Genomic DNA, 18588 nt, shown 5'->3' on the forward strand with positions numbered 1-18588 from the left:
CAGCAATTAAAATGCATATCTCTGGAAAATAAAAATTGGTAATGTGCATTTACTAATTGGAGATTTTCTAGTAGGATTTCGGTTAATATTGGACAGAGCATTTCTAGGAATTATGAAAACCGAATTTGAAAATATATTGCATATCTTGAGAATATTTTCGGTTTTGGAAATTCCTTGGTGTTCAAACTTCCTTGGTCTATAAATACCCAAGTTTGCATTTCGAGCAAACTACCCTAAGAGCCAGCAAAATTACAGTTTGATTAGTATATTGTCTTGATCTCGTATTCATAGACGATCACACAAAGTGTGAATACCGATTCGTTGTATTGTCTCGACTCAGTCCATAGATAATCACTTTCGGTAAGAGGACTTATAGGTGGAAAAGTTTAAGATTGCGGTATATTTGGGTACCCTCGTCTTTTCACAATTCATAAAGTGAAAGGATATAATATTATATGGTTTAGTGATACAGTCTAATATCTTACTTGGCTCTACACAAAATATGTAGCAATAAGCACTCTAGAAAGCACACACCTCTCATTTGTGCCGAATATTCGGTTTTGAGATAATCGTTATCTAAAGTTATTTACTATTAAAATTATAAATTTTTGGATTGATTTTATCTCGAATCACAACAATCATAAATTCATGAATTTCTCACTCTTCCGATTCCCCAAGGTGAAAAGTAAAATATGGAATTATTGTTGAAATGTCCTCTAATTCATGATTAGTGCATGCGGATTTGTTTGCTTTGATTTTTCTGTCATGATTTTTGGTTTCATTTTGCTGCACCAATGTTATTAGTTTTTATTGGAATTCTTGATTGTTTAGATGGTTAAATTATTAAACTATGGCTGTTTAATACACTTATTATACAAGAAATTATGTAACCATGTTCGGTTTATAGTTATGGGTTTCCTTAAAAAAGCAAGTAACAAAATCGTATCTTTACGAATTCCAATAACAGAATGTGACACACGCCCTAGTTTTGTGTATAAGATATAGCTTTACACTTGAAAAAAATCATATGGCCGTCCTTGGTTACCAGTGGTGGATAGATTTAGACGGCTCCAAAATGAATTTTCCTTGTGTAAACTTCACATCACCTTTTCTCTGGGGCCCTTTTGAATCTCTACTATTTTCGATGAACTAAAAGTTTCGTCCGCTGCAAACATTTATAGTTTTTCTAATAGAAAATAACAAAAACCGGCACAATGTCTGTCTGTTATGTACTCCTACATCTTTTTCCATACTGGCTATGTACATATATCGAAGGGATCCCAACCAGCAACCTTTGAGCACCAAAAAGCTCATGTGTAATAGTTTGCATAACCTGCACACATCGAATCTTTTACTAAATCAATACTTCATTTGAATCTACTCAACAATTCCCGGTTTCCCATTTAGAAAGTGGATGAGAGTGCTGTTAATGCTCTTCTCTTGAAACTATCTAAATCAAATTCCTAATTTATAACCTCTAATCTTGTAATTTTTTCATTTGCTTCTAAAATCTAGAAATCCTCTTTCTTTCTTCCATTGTTTTTTTCCCTTTTACATAGCTATGTCTATATCACATTCAATGCAACAACTCACAACGGTCCCTCACTCTACAAGACCCACACATACATAACTTCTTACCTTCGTATCTCTCTTTCTCCCTAGATAGACTCTTATACTGTCCCATTGCAGATATCCAAAGCTGAAGAGAGAAAATGCCCAGAACTTTCTCCAAAACCATTCACCATTACTTCTCAAAGCTCAAAAGACAAACTACTTCAGAAGATCATCATCATCATCAAAACCCTACCAAAGCAGCAACAACAACACCTAACCAAACCCAAGATGAGCAAATCTTGATTAAAAAAAACAGTTATCCCAATAAACCTTCGTTCTATGATATTCTCTCCACACCAAAATCTCTCACTCCCACACCCACAACATCAACTCATGATTTCTCTTCTTCAGATCATTCTGATACCGAAACAAGTGCAGCAGCGCCAGATTTCGCAACAGTTTTTAACTCTCGACGTTTCTTCTTTAGTTCACCGGGTCAATCTAACTCTATTATAGACTCTGGTAGATTCTCTTCTAATGAGTCTGTTAAGTGTAGTCAACCAGAATCCGGCTCATTGATAATCAGCAGAGGTATTCCAATTCAAACATACTCTCCAGATCCTTACATGGATTTCAGAAGATCCATGCAAGAAATGGTTGAAGCTACAGTGTTTTCAGATGTTAGAGCTGATTGGAATTACTTGCATGAGTTACTGCTATGTTATCTTGCTTTGAATCCAAAGCATACTCATAAGTTCATTATGGATGCTTTTGCAGATCTTCTTGTTTGTCTTATGACATCATCAACTGCTCCTTCTACTCCGACCAGTAACATAAGATTTCACGGTGTTCGTCGTTTATTATAAATGTCAATCAGTAGCAGAGAGTTTTACTGGACTTGTCTGTTATGTTCTTACAGTTATAATTTTTGTACGTAGCAGCACTTGAAAACAAAAGAAGTAAAAAGTTGATTAAATGTGTATCATAGTAACTTTATTAAGTCATTTGATACTAATTATTAATTAGTACTACTAAACTCTCTTTCTCTTTTATCTTTATTGATAATTGTTTTTCTTTTGAGTATTATTCAGTTGGTTGGGGCAGATGGGTGCCATTTCTTAGATTTGTAGGTTCTGTTTGTCTTTTATGTATTGAGAAGATATTGCAGACTTTATTCTACCTGACTGTTTATGTTTCTTCCTCACTTTGTTTTTGTTTCTAACCTTTTCGTTTGATTAATCGGTAGAGCTAGCTAGCTGCCAAACAATCCATAATCAGTTAGGCAGAAGATATAATCATATACTAAAACATCAAAGTTAATAATATCAACTACCTCAATTGATTTTTGTTGGTATTTACTCCATTGAATATTTAGGGACTGTAATTAAAGAGAGACTCAACCAAAAAAAGCAAAATCAACCTAAGTATTTTGAGCACGTATATGGTTAGGATTGCTTTCGGTAATTATATATTTTTTGTACACATTTGCCATGCAATGGACATGTAGCAGACATGAACGTGGAAAGAAGTTAAACCTATATATCTACCTTCACAATCAACCCGTGAAGAAAATATGGTACGAAAGATTTACTAACTTTTTATGTCCATAGTGTATGTAATTAATTAGTTACAAATATAGGAAATGAATCCTTGGTAGCTGTAGGGTTGAAGTCTGTAGTAGACCATGATGTTCACTCGAGTCTAAAACTAGTTGCATATTTAGGAAAGCCTAAAAGATCAATCAATCTAGACTTGTAGACCATTTCCTGGCTTCAGATATCAGCCCTTTGATGTATACATCACTTTTTTGATTAGCGACACATTGTCAAGTGGCTGGAAGTTCATCTCAACCTGATGCCACTGGGTTACGAATGCTTTATTTACCCCCATCGTTTTGGTTTCGAATTCGAAAGAGTTGGCGCGGTAGCATTTTTCATTGTAATTCATCCAAATTTCAAATGCCCCCAAAATTAGGAAATTTATGGTTGTGGTCTTCCTGCCAACTTGATCGTACGGAGTCTATAGATAATAGGGTTAATTGTTCAGCAGTGAAGTCAATTATTAGCAGGAGGTCCACAATCAAACCACAGTGGTAGTACTTCGCAATAAAACCACTGAATTTAATCAAAAATATATATATATAAAACAGCAGTACACCTACAAGGTTTATTATAAACAATAACTGTAGATTGAGACTTGCACGTTTTGTTTCTTCTTCAATGGGCTATACAAGAGCTGATCTTTTTTTTTTTTTTAAGCTGGTGACCTTCAGATAACAAATTTCATTCATGCTTTCTTATTTATTCACCGATGCTATATGCTATACATGGCCGAGTTTATGCGAATACGAAAAAACTTGTAACGATCTATGACAAAATGAATTACAGCTTTAAGGTGTTAAATTTGTAATCTTGGTAGCATTTTAAAATCATATTGGTTTACAACTCAAAACCAACCAAAGAAACAATAAAGTCGCCCACACTGTTCAATCAGAAGTCGAGGATAATACATTGGTCCATTGTCCTTTTGTCTAGTGAGCGCTAAATCTAGCAAACTAGTGTTGCACTTGGTACTATTTTACCATTAAATTGATAAGAGAACAGCTAAGCTTATGCAAAAGTTTGGTATATACTCAAAACTTAAAACCTAAGGTTTCTTCCACTGAAACTGGGAATGCTAAGATAGAGTCACTGTTCTTTTATACTGCACTCTCATTTGAGCTTACAATTCCTCGTATAATTGGGGCCCCTAAAAACAATTAGGGGCCTCACCAATTTATACCCACTCCCAAAATTTTAGGGGATTCCAAACTGTGGTGAAAATATCATTTTACCCTTACTATTTAAAGGCTTATTAACCCTAAAACCAAAATCAGTTTACTCTCCTCCCCCCTTCCTCTCTCACCTGAGTTCTCCCCCTCTCCTCCATTAACGACACAAAAAAAAAAAAAAAAAAATCTTCGTCGATTCATCGTCGTAATCGTCGATACGAAAAACTTTAAGACCGCAGTAACAAGCCGGGAAAAATTAGAAGAAGAAATGGCGCCGATTAGAAAGTAAGTGAACTAAGACCTTCCTTTGTTTTGATTTTTTCTTGAGTCTTGATTGTGAAATTTAGGTCTGGAACCGATTTTTTTCAGTTACAGTGAGTGGGTCGTTACTCTGTATTTTCTTAAACCCTAACGATTCTTCATATGCATGTTAACTCTATGAAAAATCGATAAGCTATATGATGTTTAAGTTAACGACCCTAATTCTGCTACTACAATTTTTTGCCCTAAATTTGGATCGTTACCTCTGTAATCAAATCTATTGACGACCCTAATTCTGCTAAGAACAGTCTCTCTGTCTTAAAAACTGGAAGTGTCGTCAATATATATATTCGAGTCGTCATTGAACTCTTATGATTTGGATTAGATTCGTTACTCTTAGTTGACGACCCTAGTTGCAAAACAGAAATACTCACTGTCCAAAATATTGATAGGGTCGTCACATTATTTGTTAGTGTCATCATGTTTTCTATTAGAGTCGTTTCTGTTTTAAAGAATAAGGTGAGGATCCTTGTTCTGATAGCATGAAATAGTCAACTGATTTGTTCCTTTTTTGTGTGTGTTACCATTGTAGTAAAAAGAAAGACAAAAAACACATGCCCACTCCTCCTTCCAAACCTCCCTGACACACCAGATACTTGAATGCCGGTCCATTCCGAGGAAAAAAGCCGAATGAGGTACCCTTGTCCATCGACGAACCAAGAGACCCCGATAATGATTCGTCGGATTCTTCATTGGGGACGCCGTATGCGCGATATGAGGTGTTTCGTGGGAAAAAGTTTGAGTTCGACCATTGCTACTTTATCTTGGAAGGTACTATGTATAATTACGCCATTTATGGTTAAATGTATAAGTGCACCGTTATTATCTATTGTATTTCATTTCCTTCAACGCAACGCTATGCAATATGTATGTCTTTTACGATTCAATAAAATGATTCTATGAAATCAAAAATTATGAAAATCCAGTGGAAGAGTCGTTACACCATATTACTACGGCACCTAACGACCCTTCATAACATTTGCGATGGCTAGCTAGGATCGCCATTTCGTATGACTACAAATATGACGACCCTAAGTGTTACATTTTACAGAGAGTTTTGGTTTTAGAGTCATTCCTGTGTTAACCAAAAAACATAACGACTCTGGGTGACCTAGCTAAAAAGGGTCGCCAATCTGTATCACACTACCCTAACGATTTTTCATAACCTGGAAAAGTTGCAGGTTTGAGTCGTTATTAATTGTGTCAATATATTGACGACCTCACAGAGTCGTTTGGGTATACACCCCTGACTCTGACGACCCTTACATTGAGTTGTTCCATAGTGGGGATGATTTGACAACTTGGAGCAACAAACACATAAATCGAAGGGTATAAGATGTTTACCTGATTATTTTGAGCTTGTGGTTCCTCATTTTGAGGGTTGGTTCCTTCATTTTGAGCAATGAGATCTTCATTTGCACCAATATTCATGGCTTACAGGGAGTTTTGGTTTTAGAGTCGTTCCTGTGTTAACCAAAAAACATAACGACTCTGGGTGACCTAGCTAAAAAGGGTCGCCAATCTGTATCACACTACCCTAACGATTTTTCATAACCTGGAAAAGTTGCAGGTTTGAGTCGTTATTAATTGTGTCAATATATTGACGACCTCACAGAGTCGTTTGGGTATACACCCCTGACTCTGACGACCCTTACATTGAGTTGTTCCATAGTGGGGATGATTTGACAACTTGGAGCAACAAACACATAAATCGAAGGGTATAAGATGTTTACCTGATTATTTTGAGCTTGTGGTTCCTCATTTTGAGGGTTGGTTCCTTCGTTTTGAGCAATGAGATCTTCATTTGCACCAATATTCATGGCTTCCTCTATTAACATCTCTTCATCAAACATCCAATCCATAGGATTAGTTGAGACAATCTCACCTTCAATACAATCATGTTTGTTATTTGAAGCTTCACCAACATCATTTCCTCCACTACAATCACTCATTTCTAAAAACCCTAACTTTTCCCACAAAAACTCATCTTCTTCTTCTCAACACACAACCCCCCCCCCCCCCCCCCCCTCCCTCAAATTTGAACTCTTAAATCTGATTTTAACTTAAACAAACTAATTAACTTAACTGATCATTAAAACTAATCATTAGGGGTAATTTAACCATTTCAAAAAAAAAATGAGATAACCTATATTTGCTATTTCATGACCCGTTTTGTCCTGTAGTGCAGGTGCCCTAATTGTTTTTAGAGGGCCCTAATTAAACGAGGTTATAATTAGGTGGGGACAGATAATTATCTCTGCAAGTTTATGGTGATGGATTGAAACACGTACCCATAATATAATTTGATATCACTTCATAAACCCCCATACTGTTGATCATTACCAGGTAAAACTTCTAATTTTGACCAACCATGATCGTCATATGAAAATCTCAAAAGCCTAACTATCATATCACTAAAAATGGGAGATTAAAACAAGATTGTATGTAAACATTCCCCAACAACCAAACAAAAAAGACATCAGAGAGAACTCACAGAAAACTGCCCAATCATTCGTTAGCTGGACCAACAAGCACTCCTTGAGCTGAAGCCTCTTTCCGGCTACTGTCATCCTTCACCTCATCATCAGACTTTCTGATTCTAATTTTGTATTTTGCTTCAAACTCTGCCATCTCTTTTTTCTTCCTTTCCAAGGACTCATTCATCCGAGTGATTACCTCCTGGAGACCTTCTTTGTTACGCTGCACAGCAGGCAGAACTTCCTTGATGGTTCTCTCAACTAACACACCTCCAATCATTCTGTAGCATTTCCGGGATTGGTCAAGTGGAGATATGGCTCCAATCACCAATGAATGCTCACTCACCTCCATCTCCAGTTCTGTAATTTTGGAATAAAGTTGGTTCACATCAGACCTCATGTTCCCGTATATGTTGGCTACAGCTTGTTCGTTCATTGGAGCCCTAGCATCTCCGCCAGCAGCATTATTGCTCATGATTCTACAAAAAAGAAAAATAATATGAAAAACTCAGGAAGAACCTACTGTACTGTTCTACTTTTCTGTTACTTTAGACAAACTTCTAGCAGGTAATCCCCGTTTATACCATTCACAGTTGACACCCTTATTCTTAATTCAACTTAAAAAGTCTTCTTTATTGAATATTCCCGCAATTCCAGGCCCTGGATAAGACTTATGCCTCTTAAATTGGCATGGACCCAAACCCTCAAGATGGATGGGGATGGTGCCTCAAGAAGTATCAGGATAGCTCAGTTGGTAGAGGTACAAGAAAGTGGAAATACTCAAACGAAACAAGATACACATACAAGTCAGTTTATAAGAAACTCTAGAAGTAGTCATTTCAACTCATTATCATTTACGGTTCCGCTCCTACATTGGATATCAATCTAATCTATCCTATCCTTGCCCTTATTAGAAAATATCAGTAGATTAACTTCCTCTGACAGCATTTGGTGAAATATCGTCATGAATATGATACACAAAACAACATGACACAATCACCCAATATTGGATTCATAAAAATTGCAAAATACGGATTTGCTTTAAACTAATAGCGCGATCACCACATTTTGCTGTCTCTCTAAATATGTCTAAGATAGGCAGGGAAAAGGAATGAGTACAGTAATAGAACTGATGCATAATAATCTTAATTGACCAAGAGAGCTAGAGAGAACTAATAACTATATTTAAAACAGATTAACAATGGCAAAGTTATTAGCACTTAATTGACCAAGAGAGCTAAAGACAACTAATAACAATATCTAGAACAGATTAACAATGACAAAGTTATTAGCAGCAAGGCTGTGGTTTGTGGCGAGCTTGTTCATCAGTTTTGATGGCTATTGTGAAATCAGATGATGGGAAGGGTATCAGGGTGGTATATCGAATAGTGCACATGCTACATTTCATGGAGACAAACAGGCCAAGCTGCTGAGACGGGGATGCCAAATTAGTAAAACATATTGCATTAAAGTAAGGGGGAAACAATATCCTAGAGGGTTATAACATCTTATCAATTTCAACTCGTGATTCTTAATAGAATAAAGGGATCTGTAAAATCACATGGGTTGCTGTTGACGTAGAGTATGTGCAATGTGTATCACCGTATCCAATTTCATAATTTATCAAGACAGTGTTTCCACTTCCACACGCAAATAAGCATTCTTCACAATTGCAAAATTAATAAGGAAATCAATCAATACAATTAGAACCATATTAACAGCATATCAATGGAGTGTATATAATTGAATTACAAGATACCTGATTATTTCCACAAACCAAAGGGTAGTAATCAATCCAATTTTAATAAGTCTAGCTTGTTACTCACAAAGAATTGGACTCAGTTAATTGAAGAAAACACGGTTAACTTTAACCAACATCTTTTCCCTAAAGGTTTCCACTTAATAATCTAAATTCTTTGTGAAGGACTTCAAACATTGCAGCCGATTGTATACGGATTGTGTTCATGGTTTTTAACTGAGGAAGTATATATTATTACTACGAACAAGGTGATAAAAAAAACGAAAATTTTCAGTTAACCCTAGTAAGTTTCAAGAAACCCTAATTTGTTCTGAAGAAATAGGGAAGTTATTTCCGTGAAAAACTAATAGAAGATGAGCTGACCTGTGAGTATTAATCGGATTTCAGCTGATACGGTGATAGTGTACGAGAAGCTTTGCCAAATCTGAAAATAATGAGAGCGACAGAATGGGGAAAATGCTTATTTCTTTCACCGATCTCAGTTTGATGACTCCATTGAAACGATTCTTCCAGCTTATTATTAACTCGAGAAACTGATATTTCCACCCACATATGTTTTAGTTACCCCATATCAAGGGGATTTTGTATTTCCCCTCAAAATAAATAGTTATTTTGCATTACCCCTTTACAAATAGCTAATTGGCAAAACCCCTTTTGTGTTATCTTTACCGTCTATTCTCGGTTAGTTACCGCGTGCCAAGAGAGCGTGTCATATACGCTACCCTCCTTCCTCGATCCAATCTAGTCTTGCCAATGTACCTAAAGCTCGCAAATCACGCAAGAAAATGAGTCTTTTGTCATTCATGAAGACCACCGTCGCCTCCATTAATAACACCTCTGTGCTGCCATTAATTAGTCAAAGAATAAACATCCCTACAATTCATCAACATCAGCAATCAAGTCCTTTCGATGCTGTTAGACACAATTTTATTTCGATCGTAGTCGCAGTCATCGTTACCATGAATTCTATTTCGATTCTTTAACCCGGTTTTTCTTATTCTTTCAAATCCTTAATCTAAAACAACAAATTATTAAAACCCATGGATTCAATTTCGAAGATCTGCGAGAAATTTCAAATCAAGTGGAAATTATGGTTAAGTGAAATGAAATTTAGGGTTTTTATAGATGATGAATGACTGATGTGTGTGGGAGAAAAAAGTGAACAAAAATCAAAGAGGGTTCTTTTTTGTTTGGATTACTTGGATTACAGTGAACGGTAAACCGAAGGAGTCTGGTGTTGGGAGGTGATGAAAGTATCGGTGTTGGAGCAACAGAGAACAAGAGAGAAGAAATGAAGACGATGAAATTAAGTGCTGTGAGTTTCACGTGCACAATTAAGTGGAATGTAACGGCTGTTATAACCGAAAGGGGGTTTCGCCCATTAGTTATTAATTGAGGGGATAATGCAAAATATTTATTTATTTTGACGAGGAAACATAAAATCCAAAAAAAAAAAAACTTGTTGGCATCCGCATTTAAATCAATTGATTATTGAAAGCAACCAAAGACTGGTACTGGATCTTAAATTATCATTGGCTGGGACAAAATCGGGTAACTGTGATTTCATTTGATTAAGGCTTAATTTTATATTGACGTGTTTTTTATAAAAGCGTTTTTCTGCTGTGCGTTGTTGTATTATGTTGTGTGAAAAAAAAAAAGTTAAACGTTTGGTAGAATATAAACAAAGCTAAAGCTGATTAAAAAGTGAGGAACTGCCTAAACATTTGTTGTCTTGTCCGATCCCAATTTAAATTAATTGGAATTAGAACTGCCTAACTTCTAAGCGAACCTCATGGTCTCCTATTGAGGCACTATGAGTGCACTCAAAGATCAACGTCTTTTGATTTTGATCATCTTTTCTTTTCTGAGATGAATTTCTTAATTTGTTTTTAGGCGAACTGTCCTCATGATCTCTTAATGGAGGATGTGGGAGTTTTTTCTTAGTTCAGTATATGTTGAATATGAGTCCCTACAATACCCATCTTATTATCTCTGAGCTAGGTTTCTTTAACAACTCCTTATTTCAATTCAGGAAGATAGCTTTAGATTGCGGATGGCCTAGGCAAAGCTTCTTAAAACAGTGAATTTCTTAAAATCAAATTTAGAATATAGAAATAGATTCGATTTTAAATCTAAGGATAAAACATGCAATTCCAAATCCTAAACATTAACAGTATTGCAAAATTTAGAATCAACCTTTAGGAAACAACAAAAATTAAAACAATTCACACATCCCCATTAGAAGTTTTTCTGAAAGTTAACCATTTCACACGGAAAAGAAACAACATAAATTATAACCACTGATAATATGAGATTTTGAGGGATTAATAAGCAAGCTTTAAAGGAAAGACAGACTAGTAAATAGACATGCTAAGGAAAGACATAGATCAGTAGCCATTCAACTCCTAATCTTTACACTCTTCTTCTTCTTCATTTTCTTCATGATGACCCTTACCTCTCTTGAAAATATACTTGGCTTGCTTCATAATAACATATCGATAATCCATACCAGCGGACATTTCTCTCAGGATTATGGTTGCATCTATGGGTTGAGCTTTCTCTAAATTTGCTCGAATCCCAGCCTTAGTACGTGCATTCATAAGTGCCTTTTCTTCTTCACTCAAGTTACAGAAAGCCAAAACCTGAGCCTTTTCAGGATGTAGAAATCTCTCTGAAAAATAATTAGAACAAACATAGTACTGTATACGATGCAATAGCCCTTCACGACATCTCACGACTCGTACAGAAGACACAACAACATCCATTGGAACCTTATTATGATTACGATCCATCACTCTTTTTAGCCCGTACCTTATATCTTTTCTTTCTTTGATCTGCTTGCTTAATTGTTTAGTTTCCTATGCTCTTTATAGCTAAAAATTATCAAAATTATTAACCTAACCTCATTATATTTACTGCAACAATTCATTGCTTCACCAATCCTTTGCAATTTCCCATATACGGCTGCCCTTTTCCCTCTTACGGTTCAGGGTCTTTAGGATTAGTGGCATACAGACATAAACTTTTAATCTTTTCTCTACTGCTACACGGTAACTAAAAAGAATGCTATCAGTTTATACTTTCTAAAAGATGGATAATATTATTCTCCCCAATTTTGACCTCTGTGAAGTTTATTTCACTTTTGCACAGACTTAGCTGGATGGACAGTTGCAAACCTATTATTGTCAAAATTTCACTTTTCCCAATTCTGGTTAGTTAGTCAAAACATAGTATACTAAACATAGGACCCTTCCTGTAGAAGGTTGATTGGCCTTCATACTAGATCTTTTTTTTCAAAACGACTTTATCATTCACGGGTGTGCCTCCATTCTTCTAATATCTCTTAGTTTAAAATAACCTGGTTAATAGTTTAAAAAACATTTCTCTATTTTGCTACTTCATTACTATAAACACTCCATCTTCTCTTAACCCGCTGCTTCTTTTTTCTCTTCTTATTAGCTCGTAATAATGGGAGATAGTAGTTACTTATACAGACATTTAAGTGATCTTTCTCTCGCTCAAATATTTGCAAACCACATCAATGTAGGTCTTCTTTCAACCCCACCTAAATTCATTAGAGACTATGGCATTAAAGACAATAACATCTTAGCTAGAGTGTTCTCAACTAAACATGACAAACCTTGGGTGGTTAGAGGGGCTCTCAGTCACTTCTGGGGTCCAAATATAGGTTTTCAAATTTGAAAAGCTCATCCAAATCTTTTCATTCTCTCTTTCCTTTCTTATGATGATCTAAGGTGGATATCTTTCAACGGTCCTTGGTACCCATTTGGTAATGTAATGTCTGCAACGAGTGCTTACCTGGGTATGAATATATCCACTAATGTGGTAAAATAAATACCAATATGGGATACCATCCTTAATTCTAAACATGAACATAGAGGCAGCGAGATGTTAGGTCTGATAGCAAGCAAGTTGGGACATGTCAGTCAAGTATGTGTTGGCAGTGAAGTTTCAGATTGTTTCCCTAGAGTCTTAGTATAGGTAAATATTGAGAAACCACTTATTGAAAAGTTATTAGTAAAAGTAGGTAAATACCCAACAACCGAAATCTTCTTCAACTACCTTAACCTTCCATCAAAAAAAATTTTCATTGCAAAAGATTTGGTCTTAAAAAGAACAGTTGCACTATCACTCAAAGAAGACCCTTATAAGACATATATGACATTTCATTGGACTCTCCTTTCCCAGGAGATGATATTTTCTGGCTTAATTATACGCAAGTTCAAATATGGAACTGTCTCAGTGGATTTTTGAAATTGCATGGTGTTAGAGAAACTTTTAATGATATCTTTAGGAATTATACATCCAAGTCTCTTCATCCCTCTTATGCATATGGTGAGGCTGGTTATGAGGTGTTGGGTCATATTTTCATTGATGAAGAGATGCCTCTAGCGTCTAATTCAATTGTTGGGAAATGTACGTTTCCCAAGAATTTCAACCTTCCTGACAATTTTATTCCGCTTGAATCGTCGAGAATAGAATTGTTCCGTTTAATTCAGGATATTCCTAACCCTGTTCTGGATATAACAGGTTTATCTTCGCCTATCCACAGTAGAAGACTGTCTTTCTCTTCATACGAAAACGCTAGGGATTGTTTTAGAATCGCTAATTTCAATTTCTTCTGCATCATCTGCTTTTCAAACCCCTTCGATTTTTCAAAATCTACATGAACACTTATGAATCACTACAACACTTATTACTCAACCAAGATCAGCTTTCAAAAAATTTATTCCTGATTTCCCTTCATCATCCTCCTCAGACAATATTTGCACAATCCCAACAGATAGAGGAGATTTTCTAAAAAAAATAATCAATATAGGTCCAACATCAAAGGACAACTCAAGGCAACTGATTCATGTCTTCATATACCTTGCTCGTTAAACTCTCGATCAATGCAATAGGAGGATACACAGGTAACACTTAAACTATTTTCCCTTTTTTTTTTCTTTTCTTATTTAAATTTATTTCCAGTAACTTTTCCTGATTTTAGTTTTTATTCCTAAAGCTTGTTTTCTTGATAGTTTAGATGTATCCTTAACCTAGACTTACTTAATCTTAGGCTTTATTACTTTTGCAATACAGTTATCTCTTGGGAACCATCACAATTGCTGCTTCAACATAAAACTTTGAATTATAATAGCATAAACATGGAAATAATCGCTTGGAATGTACAAGGGTATGGAAATACTTTTACTCAAAATCATCTAAAATAATTGATTTTACAAGAAAAAATCTCAAAAACCTTTAGTTAAATCCATGTTGTTTTCCAACCCTAAACATCCACATAGTTGACCCAGTTAGTCTAGCAAAAGGTCTAGCAATAGCTCAGATTGATGGTTTTCACTTTGAAATAGTTCAGTGGAACACCAATATGATTAATATCTTAGTTCAAACGAATCTGGAATCAAAAAAATGGCTTTTAACTTGTTTTTATGGCAGTCCATATCCAGCAACAGACACATAGCACGAGACTACATAGGGACAATAGCATACCATGTAACCCAAAACATATTACCATGGGTCCTCCTAGGAGATACGAACATTATCTTTGACCAATATGAAAAATCAGCTGGTGGACTACCTTTTAACAAGAACGATAGTATCTACTATAAAAACATCTTACATTATGCAGGTCTCTATGACTTGGGATTCTCGGGATATGAATAAACATGGAACAATCATAGAAAATATTATGCAAACATACAATAAAGAGTAGATAGAGTTGAATCTAATGCAGATTGGAACCTGCAATTTACCCAAGCCAATCTAACCCATTTAGTAGCAGTAGGATCAGACCACATTCCTATAGCCTTATTCTTGAATAACAACTTTGAAAAATTAGAATGAACCTTCAAATTTTATGATACCTGGAAAAAAAAAGCTTCTTGTATGCAGATTACACAAAACCCCCAGATCCACACAATTAGAGATAATACAGATGCTACCTTAGTTAAAAACCTATAAAGATTAGGCATCCAACTTTTGGACTGGAAGAAAAACATCTTTGGCCTACCCTCTAATCAAATTAGAGATAATCCAGATGCTACCTTAGTTAAAAACCTATAAAGATTAGGCATCCAACTTTTGGACTGGAAGAAAAAAATTTTTGGCCTACCCTCTAATCAAATTAAAAAGATTCTTAGACGAATTGATAGTGTTAATACAACAAATTGTACTTATAGGAAATAAGTTGTAATTCATGAAAAACTATCTAAACTGTATGACACACAAGAAGAAATAGCTAAAAAACAGTCTAGAGACAACTTTGTCATATTAGGAAAAAGAAACACTAAATACTTCTACACAGTGACTCTTAAGAGAATAAAATGGAGTACCATTGAATGTCTTAGAAATAGTAACAATGTGCTAACCTTTGACAGAAATGAAATACACTTCACTTTGACTGAATACTTTAAGAACCTCTTCTCAGAAAACACATCAACTGACAATCAAAGTCCTGAATTTTTTAATAATATCCAGACCTCAATATCTAGTGAGGATAATGATAAGTTGATGCTTATCCCTACAATAGATGAAATTTGAGGAGTGTTAAAAAGTATGAAACCTAATAAAGCCCCAGAACCTGATGGATTTTCGGCTAGTTTTTTCAAACAAAACTGGGACACAGTGGAAGAGCAAGTTATACAAGCAATTCAACATTTTTTCAGAACTGGATTTCTGCATCCTGAACTCAATACAACTTTTCTTTTTCTAGTTCCCAAAGCTAGACACCCAAAAGATCCCAGTCAACTCAGACATATTGGCCTCTACAACACAACTTATAAAATCATAGCAAAATTTCTAGAAAACATAATTAAACCACTCCTAGATGACGTCATTTCATCCTTCCAAGCCGCTTTCCTCTCCAAAAGGCAAATAACTAACAACATAGTCATAGATCATGAAACAATTAAAGAAAAAGAAAGCTAGAACAGGAGGTCTGGGGATTAAGATTGACATGTCAAAAGCCTTTGACATAGTAAATTGGAGTTTCCTATTATCTTCTCTTAAAGCATTTGGATTCAATCCCTCCTTTTGTAATCTAATTCATCAGTGCATCTCCACATCATCCATAGCAGTCCTTCTTAATGGTAAACTATGGTTTTTTTTAAACCCTCTAGAAGCCTTAGACAGGAGATCCATCTCCTTATCTCTTCATAATTTTGTACGGTAATTTTCTCCAGACTCCTCCTATCTCATGAAAATGTTAAGCACATTCATGGAGTAAAAATAAGATCTAAAAATAACCCCATTTCACACCTCTTTTTCGCTGATGATTACTTTCTTTTTGTCAGAGCATACTTAAGTGAATGTAAGAATATCCTCCAAATAAATTGAAACCTTTAGTAAAGCCTCCAGACAGTTGATAAATTTAGAAAAATTGGGTATTTTCTTCAGAAAGAAAGTTCATCCTAAGCTTCAGAGAATGATATCGAATCTCCTGAAAATAAAGAAAATTGACCTAAAAGATTCCTACCTAGGTGCTCCCCTTTTCATAAATAAATCAAAAATAAAAGTCTTCGAAGGAATAGTAGATAGGATGGAACATAAATCCCAAGGATGGAAAGGAAAAGTAATAAACCAACCCAGTAAAATGATACTTCATAAATCAGTTCTGGCAAGTATGGCAAACTATCAAATGAGTTGTTTCATATTTCCAAAAAAGATAACCAACAAAATAGATGTTATTTAAAGGGACTTCTGGTGGGGTGATGAAACCAACTCAAAAGGGTATTATCCAAAATCCTATTCCTGCCTTTGTAAACCTATAAAGACATGAGGCTTGGGATTCTTAAATGCCCACAAAACTAATTTAGCGTTGATAACTAAACTAGCGTGGAGACTCTTAACCTTGGGAATCTCAATTCAAACCAAAGTATTTCAAGAAAGGCTCCGCTTTCAAAGAAAAATCTTCATCTTCTAGTTCCTGATTATGGAAATGCTTAAGTAAAATTATTAAGATAGTAGAATAATACAACATATGGGAAGTAGAAGATGGTAGAATATTGGGTACCAGATCTAGGAACTAACCTAAGTAAATTCAGGAACAATAACAACACACATCTAACACTTGTGGTGGATCTCTTTGATCCAAACACAAAAAAGTGGAACTCAACCTTAATTTTCTCAATGTTTCCTACCGATATTGCTGAAATTATATTCACAATTATATTAGCACTGAATAGAAATATAAACATTAAATATGGTAAATTAAGATGTCTGCTAACTTCCACTGGAGAATTTACAGTTGAATGAGGGAACGATAAATACTAACAACTTAAACATGTCTGATTCTTTCTGGGAGAAGCTCTGGAAACTGGATTTACCACAGAGAATGAAACTGTTTACTTGGAAATGCCTTCAAAATGCAGTATCGACAAATGTTAACTAGCTAGATTCATAAGGGAGATATCTCCAAAATACCTAATCAGGCTGTGACTCTGATGTAACAACTGAACACTTAGTTTTCCATTGTAACTTTGCAAAATCAGTTTGGATTCAAACCCTGATCTTGTTCAGTTAAATTTTGACAGCACTGTTACCTTTCTACTTTCTAGACATATGTAAAACCTGGTTAGAGAAACCAAGCTCTGACATTCATTTAGAGATAATCATGACTAAACTATGGTGTATATGGAAAGAAAAATGTAACTGGGTTTTTGAGAAAAAAAAAGAAAACACCATCTCAATTAGCTTTAAAAATTCAGAGAGATTTGAACGATTGGCATAGGGAGCATCATAAAGACACGCATAGTCAGGAAAACTCTGGAAAACAGATAAAATAATAATGGAAGCTACCATATTCACTTCTCAGCTAAAAGTAAATGTGGACGCAGCATGGAAATCAAAATCTGACCCAACAGGTATCTCTTTAATTCTTAGAAATGATATAAGTGATTTTGAACAAGGAATCACAGGACCCATCTCAGCATCATCACCGGAAGAAGCGGAAGCAATAGGTTTACTTCAGGCAGCACAGTGGGAGAAGGAGCTCAATCTCACACCTTTCAGCATAGAAGGAGACTGCGGGAATCTTTTTGACTTTCTAATTATCATGGAGGATGTCAAACATGAAATCAGCTTTATATCTAATTTCTAGATTTTTCCTTTGTTCCTAGATCAACAAACAATGATATAGATGTTTTGGCTAAGAAAGCAAAATTGTTCACACACTTTGTTAATCGAAAGAACTCTCCATCAAATTGTATTATTAAGTCCTTAGCAGTAGATAAATCTAATGTCAGGAATCTTTCTCCTCCGAAAGTAGATGGCTTTACCATATCTGTACCACGAGTCTCTAACACCCTAAGTTAGCTTTCTTTTTAATGAAACCAATTTGCAAAAAACAAATAACAAAAAAAAAAAAAACCATTGTTGTTGTACCAAATGACAAAAACAAACATATCTCTGAAAATAGTTTATTCTATTTTATTGGGTATAAAAATCATTAAATTTTAACTACTTTTTAATAAATAAATAAATATTTTCTCTTATTTTTATTATCGATAAATTAAAAAATTCATTGAAACGGTATATAAAAAGTAGAGATCTCTAAAAAAATAAATTACATGGTGGCATATAGATCAAAGGAAAATTTTTGTGGTTTATAAAATAAAATGGGGATAAAAAAGAAAAATCATTTGTGAAATTAAGGTGGGACCATGGCCTTTAATTTTAGAGCTTTT

The 18588-nt window shown here is 35.0% G+C and overlaps 2 protein-coding genes across 2 annotated transcripts; one reads left to right on the forward strand and one right to left on the reverse strand.

Annotated features, from left to right (window-relative positions):
- Positions 1-1675: 1675 nt before the first annotated feature.
- Positions 1676-2525, forward strand: LOC113354334 (transcription repressor OFP12-like). The gene has a single exon (XM_026597692.1). The coding sequence runs from the start codon at positions 1713-1715 to the stop codon at positions 2418-2420; it is 708 nt and encodes a 235-aa protein (XP_026453477.1). The 5' UTR covers positions 1676-1712; the 3' UTR covers positions 2421-2525.
- Positions 2526-6939: 4414 nt separating this feature from the next.
- LOC113350082 (probable prefoldin subunit 2) lies at positions 6940-9824 on the reverse strand. Its single transcript, XM_026594156.1, has 2 exons — positions 9245-9824; positions 6940-7601 (listed from the first exon to the last, which is right to left on the reverse strand). Exon 2 carries the CDS (start codon positions 7595-7597, stop codon positions 7154-7156), a length of 444 nt encoding a protein of 147 aa, XP_026449941.1. The 5' UTR covers positions 7598-7601; positions 9245-9824; the 3' UTR covers positions 6940-7153.
- Positions 9825-18588: the final 8764 nt, after the last annotated feature.

Source organism: Papaver somniferum, chromosome 2, assembly GCF_003573695.1.
Source record: "Papaver somniferum cultivar HN1 chromosome 2, ASM357369v1, whole genome shotgun sequence".
In the NCBI taxonomy this organism is placed as follows: domain Eukaryota; kingdom Viridiplantae; phylum Streptophyta; class Magnoliopsida; order Ranunculales; family Papaveraceae; genus Papaver; species Papaver somniferum.

Bases quoted from the DNA above. Each gene is read 5' to 3' on its own strand.
- LOC113350082 (XM_026594156.1), bottom strand. From the start codon at position 7,597: ATGAGCAATAATGCTGCTGGCGGAGATGCTAGGGCTCCAATGAACGAA.
- LOC113354334 (XM_026597692.1), top strand. From the start codon at position 1,713: ATGCCCAGAACTTTCTCCAAAACCATTCACCATTACTTCTCAAAGCTC.